Here is a 12,185-nt window from a genome sequence, read left to right as displayed (position 1 = left end):
GGTTCCTCTCCTACCTCTTAAACAACATCATAATTCTAACAATTTTCTTAGAATTTCAAAGAAGAGCAACTCTTATAGTATAGGGAGCTTTATGAATATGGCCCCAGGACTTTAAGGCACTCTTTATTATAATGTATGCTAACATATGAAGAAGCTACCTACTGGAGACTGGAGCTGATTTTGGTACCAATATTCTCTATATTATTCAGTCCTGGCCAGGATTTGTACGTTGTCTACATTCTTTTTGTTCTCTGAAGCTCTTACTATTGTCTGTTCCTCATTCTTGATGTGTCTGTCTCCTTCTCTTTCTCAAACTGGTAGAAATTTCCGCAAACACCTCAGGATGGTGGGCAGCCGCAGGATTAAGGTCCAGAGTAAGTTTTTTAGTGTCTGCTATGAGTGTATTTGCATGCTTGTATGTGTGCTACAGTAATGCCAGTTTTTATGCATTCATGCTCCACAGTGTGTACCATCATGATAGCAGAACTGAGGTTCCTGAGAATGTATTTGTGTTTTCTGTTTGAGTGTGAATCTTATTATATTTTTAATTCTTTCATCTGAAGTGTGCATCCATCGACGTACATGTAGCTTGCTGCATTTGCTCCTGCTATCCAATTTCCCCCTCAGGGATCAATAGAATATTTCTGATTCTGTTTTTTTGATAGTCTATCTTCAACAGCCACTTAAGTGAGTAGAAAAAAAACTGCTTGGACATTTATAGATTTCTTCACTTGGCAGTCAGCCTAACTAGTTACAGTGAGACTGATGAAAATTCTCACTGATATTCAATAACATATACCATCAATATATTTTTAAAAATGCTATAATAACTTAAATTTCCACATATTAGCAACTTTAATGGTGCAATAAAAGATCCTAATTTAATTTCCAGGTTGTCAAGGAAAAATGCCAATCATCCACGCATTCCAGATTTATAATTGTGAGACTTTGCAACTTTTTTTTTTCTTATGTGATAGCTGATAAAATTTATCAGGTTTTGGACAAGTAATTTGAAGACGTTACCTTGGGCTCTGGGAAGTTGCTATGGGATAATTCCAATATTAAGATTAGTCGAGAAAATATCATAAGCTCTAGTTCTCATTAGAAGTGTGCTTTGTTGCACCTTTAACCACACCCACTTGTACTTTTAAAAACTTTTGTTTCATTTTAATTCATAATTTGCTCTGAATCAATAATTTGGACGACATGATGATGTAATAATAAAAGAAGAATAACATGAATAAGCCCTTTGTTGATAGAAAGCATTAGACCAACTTTCTTGTAGGGACACTTGAATGACTTTGGTGTTTATGTTCATTACAAACACAAGACAAAACCCTTGATTTCCTGGAATGATGAGCCCTCAGAGAGTGTGTAAGTGTGTGTGAGTGATTCTCTTCCCCCCTGACTCCATCAGCCTTCGCCGACCGCCGAGCCAAGAGCTTCAGCCGCTCATGGAGTGACCCAACCCCCATCAAGCCTGACTCACTGCATGACTCCAGAGACAGTGAGTCACGCACACGAACAAAAACACAGACACTTCCTTTCCATATACATGCAAGCTTTTATACAGACACATAAAACCAGCAGCTCACGACTCCAGAGACAGATCAACTCTGCTTACACACTAAATACAGCATACAGTAACTCATGGTCAAAAATGCACATAGAAACTAGGGGTGGGTGACATGACCTAAAATTTATATAAGGATATTTTTTGTTATTTGCAATGATGTTATTATTTCACAGTATTGCAGAAATAAAAGGGATATGTGTTTATTGTCTTCAAATAGGAATAAAAATGAGGTATAGGCAGCTCATTTTACAGCTTTATAGCTAGCTATGAGTTTGAGGAGAGTAGCCTGCCTGATGATGTAGGTTTATTAGTATGTGATGTGATTCATCCCCAGAGTTGGACAAAGGGTAGGATTAGACATCGCAACAGCATTTATTTGTAGAAAACCCAAAGTGTATTTATGGAAGATTAATAGTTTACAACAGGGCTCATCTGTCAAGCACATTTAGATACAGCAGCAACAGACATACTAGCAAGGATCACGGAGCAGAAGGAGCTGCAACACAAGCTCTTCTCACATCTAACCAACTACTCTGGTTATTTAATCAGCTTCAGACTAAGCTTAACGTTTCAGCTGTCCCTTAATACTAAATACTCCAACATTGCTGCATGTCTGTATTGGTTCCTGCAGACAACAACAGAGAAATTAGGTTTACCTTCCACTTCTTTGTGTTACCGAAGTTGGCATTTACGAGGAAAACAGTAGTTATTTGATGTAACTACAGTTCTATGAGTATGTGTTAAACCTTCAAGCTGCATGTTATCAAGTAAAGCACATTATTTTCCATACGCTAAAAAATTAATGACGGTATTGCACCATGTTGTGGTCGAACGTGACAACGGAGCTGGTGATGAAACTGGGAGACCACCCACCCCATTAGAAATACGTGCATACCATTTTAGAATACATTACTACATGCTGTATACAAACATTTGCAAGCCTGCAGTCACACAACATATAAGTGCACTCACAGACACAACATAAAAACACAAAACACAACTCACATGCATGTACACAGATGTACTCTGACACACACACATGCAAACTATCTTATTCTAGTTTTGAATCTGTTGGCAGTGTGTGCTGCCTGTGTTCACACTCTGTGTGTCTGCCCGGCTGTTGCCATTCATCCACACAGCCATCCTCATCTTTTAACCTGTTGTCAGTCTGCCCGTTGCTTTGTGTTGTAGCTGTCTGTGTCTGGCTGGGTGCATAAAGAGAGTGTTATTGTGCTGTTTTCTTTGTCTGCTGCCTGATTTTAACTCATCTGTTCCTCCCCTCTGTGCTGTATAACAGGTGCACTGCTTTTAAATGGAGCACCCTCTTTTAATCTTGTTTGTGTGTTATCCTTTCATCTTGTCCTTTGTTTGTTTGTGTGTGTGTGTGTGTGTGTGTGTGTGTGTGTGTGTGTGTGTGTGTGTGTGTGTGTGTGTGTGAGCCAGGTGGTGAGCTTCAGACCTCCTCAGGCACACTAGATGAAGGGCTGGATGAGGATGCCGAGTGGGAGGAGGAGAGAGATATGGAGAGAGTGGCCTGTAAAGGAGAGGACTTCATCCCACCTAAAATTATGGTGAGGATTCAAGCAATCAACGTCAAATTTGTCACTTGAAATTAAACTGCATATTTCCATACTGGTGCTACCATAGGTCATGAGGTTTGACGTTTCCTATCTTTCCCATTTTTACAGCTGATATCCTCCAAGGTCCCAAAGGCCGAATATGTTCCCAACATCATTCGTAGGGACGACCCCTCCATCATCCCCATTCTTTATGTGAGTAGCAGCCATCAAGAGCTTCACATCACCATTGTATTTAGGTTTAAGGAATTGCAGCAGTATATATTTTAATATTCTAATTTCCCCTCAGGGATCTATCTATCTATCTATCTATCTATCTATCTATCTATCTATCTATCTATCTGTCTGTCTGTCTGTCTGTCTGTCTGTCTTTATTAAATCATCATTAGTTGTGAAGTAACAAAGAGAAAAACTTTAAACCATCTCAAAAGTAAAGATAATACTTTGCATTTTTTTTTTAACATCCTTACAATGAGATTCCAGCCTGGCATCATTGTGGCAATGATGTTGTTACCTGACTGCCAGGCTAAGCTCTGTATTGTCACTTGATTGAACTTTAGAAGTCTGAGCAGTACATGTCAACTGCAGCTTTGAAGTATAGCTGAGGCTTTTGGTGATTTGACTAGTTTTAGAGATTTAGATTCCTTGGGTTTTTCTGGGTACTATAGGTGCTTCATAAAAAGCTATTCTAGCATAGTGAAACCCTTCACTGATCTGACTTCAGGTTACCCACCTCTGCACAAGAGTACCAAGCCAAAGGTAAAGACTCAACAGTTCACCGTCGTAACTGACAGTAACCCTGTGACATATATTCTCTCTACTGCAAAATTGAATGCCTTGAGCTACAGATAGCTGGCAGCTCTCTCTATGTTCACCTTCAAGCTCTAGTATTGAGCAGGCAGAATTAGTTGATGTAACATCACAGAAAGAACAAGACTGTATACGCCAGTTCACCGAAACACACCTGATACTAGTTTTGGTCTGATGTTGTCCGATGTGGAGATTTGCAATCCTCCAGACAAAAACATGAGTAGTGAAGATGCTCTGACCAAGTTTTACTGGCTAGGATGGCAGCTGATGTGGAGAGAAAGGTGAAGACCTGTGATCGATGTAATGTAAAGCATCCTTGGGTCTCTTGTAAGGCGCTATATAAAATAAAGAAAATGTTGTTATTATTATTGTTATTATTATTGTTATTATTATTGAAGGCACTTCCAGAAAAAGCTGCTCCATTGGTAAACATGAAGTACACCAGGCATCTCCATTGAGCTGTTGAACATTGAACAGAAAGTAACACCAAAGATGTACTCGTGCTGACAGATCATTGTATTAATAGTATTATTAGTATACAGATGTCTCTCCTTTCAGATGATGCCATTAAAGGTGCCGCGACATGGCAGAAAAGGAGGGGGGACTTTTATCCAGCTGATTTTGCATTAGCTGCCATGCGCACCAACAACCACCAGGTGGCGCATGTGAGCAGTCCAGACTACAGTGAACACATCAGGGCCCTGAGTTTCTCTCTCCTCCCTCTTGAACCAGACACGCTGTTTATTTCCTCATTGACTTAGTCCGTATGTACGGAGCCCCTCTACGGTCACATGGTAGAAAAAAAATCTGGATGTGGAAATCCGTGCACATGGATTTTGCCTTCTTCTCATTGATCAGCACAGCTGAGCTATTTAACTGGAGGAGGAGCGCTGCGGTGCATCTCTGTGTGCGTAATGTGGTGCGCAGATCATAGTCCTCTGATCGGACAGGACAGGTCATACGAACCATCATTCTGATTAATAGGGGATGGGGTGTGGGTGTATGAAATAATTCATCTTTGATGAGGAATATATTAATAACATAACCTGCAGCAATCCGGCATCAGGGCCCATCTTTTTGCCGGCTGAAGTGGCGCACAGCGCAAGTGTCGTTGCTAGTTTTAGACCGATGGTCTTAAAATGAGGTGTGATCAGGTGCTTTGCTGGCGCATCTCAGAGCAGCAGAGCGTTTGCAGTAAAAAATGTCAATGGGCCCTTGATCTAAAGTCAATATTGTAGTGTTTTACCTGCTATATAGAGGGCTCAGTATTCATAAGTAAGATGCACCTTCATAGGCAGGTTCACAACATGTGTACACTGTGTTTTAATGAACAGAGAGGCTGTGTTCAGTCATTTAAAGGTTTCCTTTCCATGCATGTAGTATTGTCACTCTAGAATAGGTCATTTAAGCAGCAAAACTAAATCTGTAGTTCTAAACAGGACAAAACAGAGGATACTCTCCAGAGGAAACAGCAGTGATGGAGCTCAGGAGTCGGGAGATTTCAATAATCAATGAAGTTAAACTCTGTCTCGTGCATAAACGCGCGCATCATCTCTCTTAAGGGGGAGCCGCCCGTAATGTTTCTGCTACTGGAGTCCATTGCAGTTTATGTTATTAATATGTTCCTCTTCAAAGATGAATTATTTCACCCACCCACACCCCATCCCGTTTATCAGAATGATAGTCTATATGACCTGTCCTGTCCAATCAGAGGACTAAGATCCGCGCACCACATTACACACATAGAGACGCACTGCAGTGCTCCTCCTGCTCCTGTTAAATAGAGCATTTCATACACTGTAAACTCTTTCAAGATTTCATTGTCCTTTATTGCTCAACTTGTAAAAATAGAATAAGAATCAAAGACATAATACACACAAGAAAGACTAAATTTAAGAATTGTTTGAGCTTGTGAAATGTAGTAAGTAGGGGAGAGGGGTTTTCCCCTCTAGGACAGGGATATGGTCAAATGAAATGACATGTTTTATGTCTTCACATTCTGTGTGTGTGTGTAGCAGACAGCAGCAGCAGGGCCGGGCCAGGAGGGCTACTGTGACTACACACCTAATTAGCATTACATTGGACCTTTTTGTTAATTTAATGGGCCATCGTCCATCAGGACTCCCAGCCCCCACAAGGTGCATTGTCACACTGAGAGCAAGAGCCTTTGTAACACTACAAATTTGGTGTATTGGTGTTTTTTTTTTAAAACCATTCCTCTGTGGTGAGCTTGAATAGCAGGTACAGTAGAGACGTGAAAATACAGACAAAAACAGTAATAATAACTGTGTTCACGGCTGACTAATCTAACAAGGCATTGAATAAAGAAGGCTACGTTTGGACGAGCCAGTGATCAAACCTCCGGCGCTGCGATCTGCGGACAAGCGACCGTACACGGCCGTCCACACCAAGATCAATAACTAGGCTATAACAATAACAATGTAAACAGCAGGACAAAGAATGCGCTGCGCAACTGTGTCAGCAGCTTAGGAAAATGAATATTGATGGATAACATGGATATTGATGACCTTAAAATTGCATTTACAAAACATATAGGGCCCACTTATACACATTCAAATGACCTCTTAGTAGTTTTTTTCATCAGTTAGTTATTATGATAACGACAGAAATAAAAAATAAAGAAATTGACAATAATATATGGCAACAATCACAGTATTGTATCAAAATCACAGTATCCCAAATTATCCCAAAGAATTATTTATTCTAATAAATCAAAAGGAATTCTTTTCTATCGGTTTACTTTACTAACTACTAAAATCATGCATACTGTGCTGAATACAAGGGATCTTATCTGTATTTACAATGTAGCCTGAATCTGCACTCTACAGTATTCACATTATGTGATACTTGCCATTGCTATGGCAACAAGTGGCAACTGCTGTTAGCACATATTAGCTAGCTTAGCCTCATCGTCTGAAGAACAGTAACGCGTAAAAATACAATTTGGCTTATTTGAACAAAATCAACTACAGCTACCAACAGCCATAGTCCTTACAACCTTAAGATTTAACCTTAGATTGTCAAAATTTAAAAAAATGAGGAGCTACATTAGCATCAGTGACGGTTGCGTCCACAAGTATGCAGTTACCTATAGTTCCCTCAAACAATGTAGCGAATATCGCATCAGAGGGGATTTAGAAGTGGTTACACGCAATGCCGACTAAAAAATATGTATTCTATGCCGTATACCTGCACCTCTGGTTAAAGTTACACTCTGCCACAGCTAATTAAGAGCGATCTCCACACTGCCTTCGACTGTATGTTTTACTTACAGGCTTATGTAAGTAAAAACAGTAACTTAACATTATAAATCTTTAGTTCATTTAACTTAGTCCACAGAAGAACTGTTAAAGTTAAATATCAGCCGAAGCAGTCATATTAACATAACGTTAGACTACATACATCCGCTTCCTGTGGAGTCAACTAGATGAAATACGGACAGCGCCACTCCGCCATTGCTGAGCACATTGTGGTCAAACGGGGTACAAAGTAATATCCTGACATCAGGACTCTGCTGCCACCTAGCATCTACAGTTATCAAGTGCAACCCAACCCCCCTTACCATTGCGGTGTCACCGCAGTAATGCAGCGGCAAACAAGGCATATAAAAGGAGAAACATCTAAAACCAGAAAGCTCAGTGAGCTCCAAGAGCCGAGTATCACTGGACATATTTGGAAAGTAACTAATGATGAACATGAAAAGTTGCAGTCGTGTGAACTCCCCCAGCTGTGGTGACAGGTGTCTGGTTTTAGAAGTGTGTAGTGTGTGTCTGGATACTAGATGCCAAGTTGCTTTCCCTGCAAGTACAACAGTTGAATATCCCTCATGTAAATCGTAACCACGGTGATAACATGGAATTCACCATGTTTCCTTGGGAGAAATTAATGCTTTCCAGAGGAAGAAGCTCTTAATTTCCTCCACTGGGAATATCAAAGGACTCCCCTTCAATTTTCCTTAGTTGACACTGTAAATGCCATGTTGGTGAAATTTTGTAGATGATACTCTAATGTCCTGCTTCCACGATGGCAGCATGGAGCTGTGCTACAGAAAGCTTGCAGACTTGACACCTAACAAATAGGGAGGATTTTGAAACCAAAGCAGGGGTCTGTGGGCCCTGCCCCTGAAAATCTTTCTGAGACTTTGTTTCCTGCATTCTGGTGACTTTTAAAGAATGAAAATAAAAAAAATAATGAGCACACTGCAACAACAATTTTATATTATATAATTTCACCAAGTCTCTCGATGATGACTGACGTGGTGGGACGCCAAAGGTTAACAGAAATATCGACATGGCAGATTTTACAAAATGTGTGCCCCTTTTCTTTAAAACCTTTCCTAAGAAATCAGAAATCTTCTCTTCAGAACATCCAAATTATAGTATCTCTTTTCTCTTCTCAATTTCTCTGTACATCTCTCACTCACTGAGGAGGATGAAGCACAATAGAACAGTTGACTCCATGCTGTGCAGTGCCAAAAACAGGTTATGAATTACTACTATAGACTAATTCATCGCCTAATCCCTGGAAGTGAATGGAAGTGTTGAGATTACAGGCCAGCACAGTTAGAAAATCAACAGAGCAATTTCTGACGGCTTGTTGTTATGCAAAAAAAGGATTGCTGTTAAATACGTAACCTGAATCTTTTTTGCTCTTCACCATTGACATTCATTGCAACTTTATTATAGAGATCATGTGAATTGGTACTAACAGTATAAAATTCCTGTTTAGTGTCCAGTCCATCTACTGCTACAGCAGGTCGTTCACTTTGATTTAATTTCTGGTCAATGGTATTAAATAAAATAATAATTCAGTTTTTATCTTTCATTTGAAGGACCATGAACATGCCACGTTTGATGACATCCTCGGTGAGTGTGGCATGTGTTGTTGTTTTCAAATATTAGCTCTCAAGTGAAAATTACTCTGGCAGTGTAAATGTGGAAAAGATAAGGGATGGGTAAGTTTCAGCTTGCTGGAGAGCAGAGATGACTCATTGTTTTCGTACTTGTACACTGTGTGTGTGTGTGTGTTTGTGTGTGTGTGTGTGTGTGTGTGTGTGTGTGTGTGTGTGTGTCTTGAGGGACAGCCAATTTATGTGTCTCACCATTACAGCTGAGTGGGAAAAGTGACACCTCTCTCCCTCTCTCTCTGACTGTCACCCAGAGGAGATAGAGAAGAAGCTGACTGCCTACAGAAAAGGCTGTAAAATCTGGAACATGCTCATTTTTTGCCAGGTGAGTGACAGGAGAGATGGAGAAACATTGTGAAATTATTGGGTTTTTGGTTTAGTGTTAGGATCCAATAAGTCAGGTTAGTACTCTCTAACCAGTATTGATTGAAGGATAAACCGATATCAGCTGCTAATGATAATGAAGTTGAAGCTAATGGAAGTTATAAAGTTTTATATAATATTTTGTGACAAATATTGGCTGCTGGCAGCTTAAAATAAAAAAATAATAGAAACTAATTGTTCAAAAAAAAAGAGCCCTGAATTATTGACATATATGTTATGTATGTATGTGGTGGAATTTCTACTTTACAAATTACAGACATGGGAGATTTACACAGCATTAAGATGACCTCAATAATAATTACAAGTTACTAGAGATCCCCTGGTAATACTAGTCACGTTTGAATAGGGCTTAAGATAAATGTAGGTAAAGTCACAAAATATAAATACTCATATGACAGATAACTATCATAATATCAAACATTATTATTAGAAAATACATACGTGATTGTAAATGGAGCCTGGTATAATCTAAAATGAGATATGTACTTACTGAAGGGGTATAAAGGACATATTGCAGGGTCTGAAATATGGTGGTAACTGAATTAAAAAAACTCAAACTTGTTGATGTTTCTCACCTTCATGCAACTATAATCTGCCATCCTGTTGAATAATGTAACACATCTTCTGTTGCCATGATGAAACATATTAGACATAATCAAAATTGAATATATCATGTTGTTGTTGTTATGCACACAATTTGCCCATAATTTCAACCACTGTCATATGGTTGTAAACCATTATCAGTTCTTCAGACCAATAAATTCTCCAGCATGTGAGGGAATGAGGTGACTTTTCAGAAATTATTAACACAGACTCCTTTCTGCAGGGAGGTCCGGGACATCTGTACCTGCTGAAGAATAAAGTAGCCACCTTTGCAAAGGTGGAGAAGGAGGAAGACATGATCCAGTAAGACTTACTTTATTTTGTAGGTGTAACCACAAACTATATGTTTAGGTTTGGGGACTAACCAAACACAAGAGTTCAATTTTTGAAGAAGTGGCATATGTTCTTTATAACTCAACATTCATTTTTCTGTTGCATATAATCATGCAATGGAAATATTCAATCATCACATAGCTACCTCCAAATTGTGTTTATAATAGTAACTTTTCAGTTACTCATACCCCTCATCAAACCTTTAAACCATAACCCTCTCTCAAACTCACTCTTCCTATTTTCTCTGCTCACTTTGTTTTTGATTTTCATAACCTCTGTAACGCCTGTCCTCTCCAGGTTTTGGCGGCGGCTCAGCAGGTCGATGAGTAAGCTAAACCCAGAGCCCAATGTCATCCACATCATGGGCTGCTATGTGCTGGGGAGCGCCAATGGAGAAAAGGTGGTTGTCTTTGTATTTGGAGTCATGCCAGGCATCGAGAACAAATAAGACTCTCACAGTCCACTAGGCAGTGCTTACCTGTACTTTAAATGTCTGCATTGAATTGGGACAATGATGAGGCTACACGCAACCATTTCAAATGACACCCACTCAGTTAAGCTACGAACACACACACACACACACACACACACGCACACACACACACACACACACACACACACACACACACACACACACACAAACACAGGCACCCACTCACCCTTGCTGCAATTAGACACTCACACATATACTCACACACATACTCCAGTACCTCTCCACCCCCACAGAGAACACTTGCTAAATGCAGACTCACGTACATACAGCATATGCACATGAGCAAGCCCACACACTAAAATATTCATAATTTCCCAAGAAGCCCCATCTTGAACCACTGTACTACTGCTTTTTTGATTGCTTACTGTAATACCAGTCATTGTTCTGCACTTTGGTGATAAAAATACATGTAGAGTTTCTCCTGCCAGCTTTAAAATCTGCGATAGATGCAGGTTTGATGCATTTTGTATGCTTTGATTACCTCTTCACTTTAGTACTTAGAAATGAAGGAAAACCAGGAGGAAGCTATGAGGGCAGTCAAACCATACATAATATAATATATTATGATATAATATAATATGATTATAATATAATATAACATAATATAATATAATATAATATAATATAATAACTATCAATAAATCTTATCACAGCAGCCACAGTAGTAATAACACCTTTACTAATTGAGATATGAGTATTATTATTATCATTATTATTATTATTATTATTATTATAAATGATAATAATGATAATAGTAATAGTAATAATAACAATAGTAATAATGATGATGATAGTAGAAGCCAAGCAAGACCACAGCAGCAGGGCCAACCACCATCCATGGGAACCTGCAAGACCAGAGAGCACAGAGACTCTGGGGAAGAAGCCAAGTCACTAACATGTATTACTGAGACATGAATGTGTACAGATAGAGAGAGAGAAAGAGAGAGAAGCTCAGCGCACCATGGGATGGCAGTTTAAACCTATAGCAGTATAGCTAAGAGCCTGTGCAGGCCCTGACTATAAGCTTTATCAAAAAGGAAAGTGTTAAGTCTACTATTAAACATAGAGAGGATGTCTGCCTCCCAAACTGATATTGGAAGATTGTTCCACAGGAGAGGAGCTTGATGGCTGAGGCTCTGCCTCCCATTCTACTTTTGGAGACTCTAGGAACCAAAAGTAACCCCTAATCCTGCATCCTGAGAGCATGCCGTTCGAGTGGGATAATAGGGTACTATTCGGTCTTTAAGACATAATGGTGCCTGGCCATTAAGGGCTTTGTATGTGAGGAGGAGGTTTTTAAATTCTATTCTGGATTTTACAAGAAACCAGTGCAGAGAGGCTAATATGGGAGAAATATGTTTTCTAATATGAGTTCTTTCTCAGTACACGTACAGCAGCATTTTGGATCAGCTGTAGAGTCTTTAGAGACTTATTAATGCAGCCTGATAAAACGGAATTAGAATAATCCAGTCTTGAGGTGAC

At 39.4% G+C, this 12,185-nt stretch overlaps 1 protein-coding gene across 1 annotated transcript in view; it reads left to right on the top strand.

The window, feature by feature from the left end:
* nsmfb (NMDA receptor synaptonuclear signaling and neuronal migration factor b) overlaps nucleotides 1–12,185 on the top strand; it is a 55,940-nt gene that overhangs the window by 32,914 nt on the left and 10,841 nt on the right. Inside the window, exons 5-12 of the mRNA XM_073466779.1 lie at nucleotides 322–374; nucleotides 1,418–1,507; nucleotides 3,020–3,147; nucleotides 3,265–3,348; nucleotides 8,816–8,849; nucleotides 9,145–9,215; nucleotides 10,101–10,180; nucleotides 10,508–10,610. Coding sequence (XP_073322880.1) covers nucleotides 322–374; nucleotides 1,418–1,507; nucleotides 3,020–3,147; nucleotides 3,265–3,348; nucleotides 8,816–8,849; nucleotides 9,145–9,215; nucleotides 10,101–10,180; nucleotides 10,508–10,610 — 643 coding nt within the window. The remainder of the gene's footprint in view (nucleotides 1–321; nucleotides 375–1,417; nucleotides 1,508–3,019; nucleotides 3,148–3,264; nucleotides 3,349–8,815; nucleotides 8,850–9,144; nucleotides 9,216–10,100; nucleotides 10,181–10,507; nucleotides 10,611–12,185) is intronic.

The sequence above is a fragment of the Pagrus major genome, chromosome 5 (assembly GCF_040436345.1).
Source record: "Pagrus major chromosome 5, Pma_NU_1.0".
Classification (NCBI taxonomy): Eukaryota; Metazoa; Chordata; class Actinopteri; order Spariformes; family Sparidae; genus Pagrus; species Pagrus major.
This window is presented reverse-complemented; position numbering and strand designations above follow the sequence as displayed.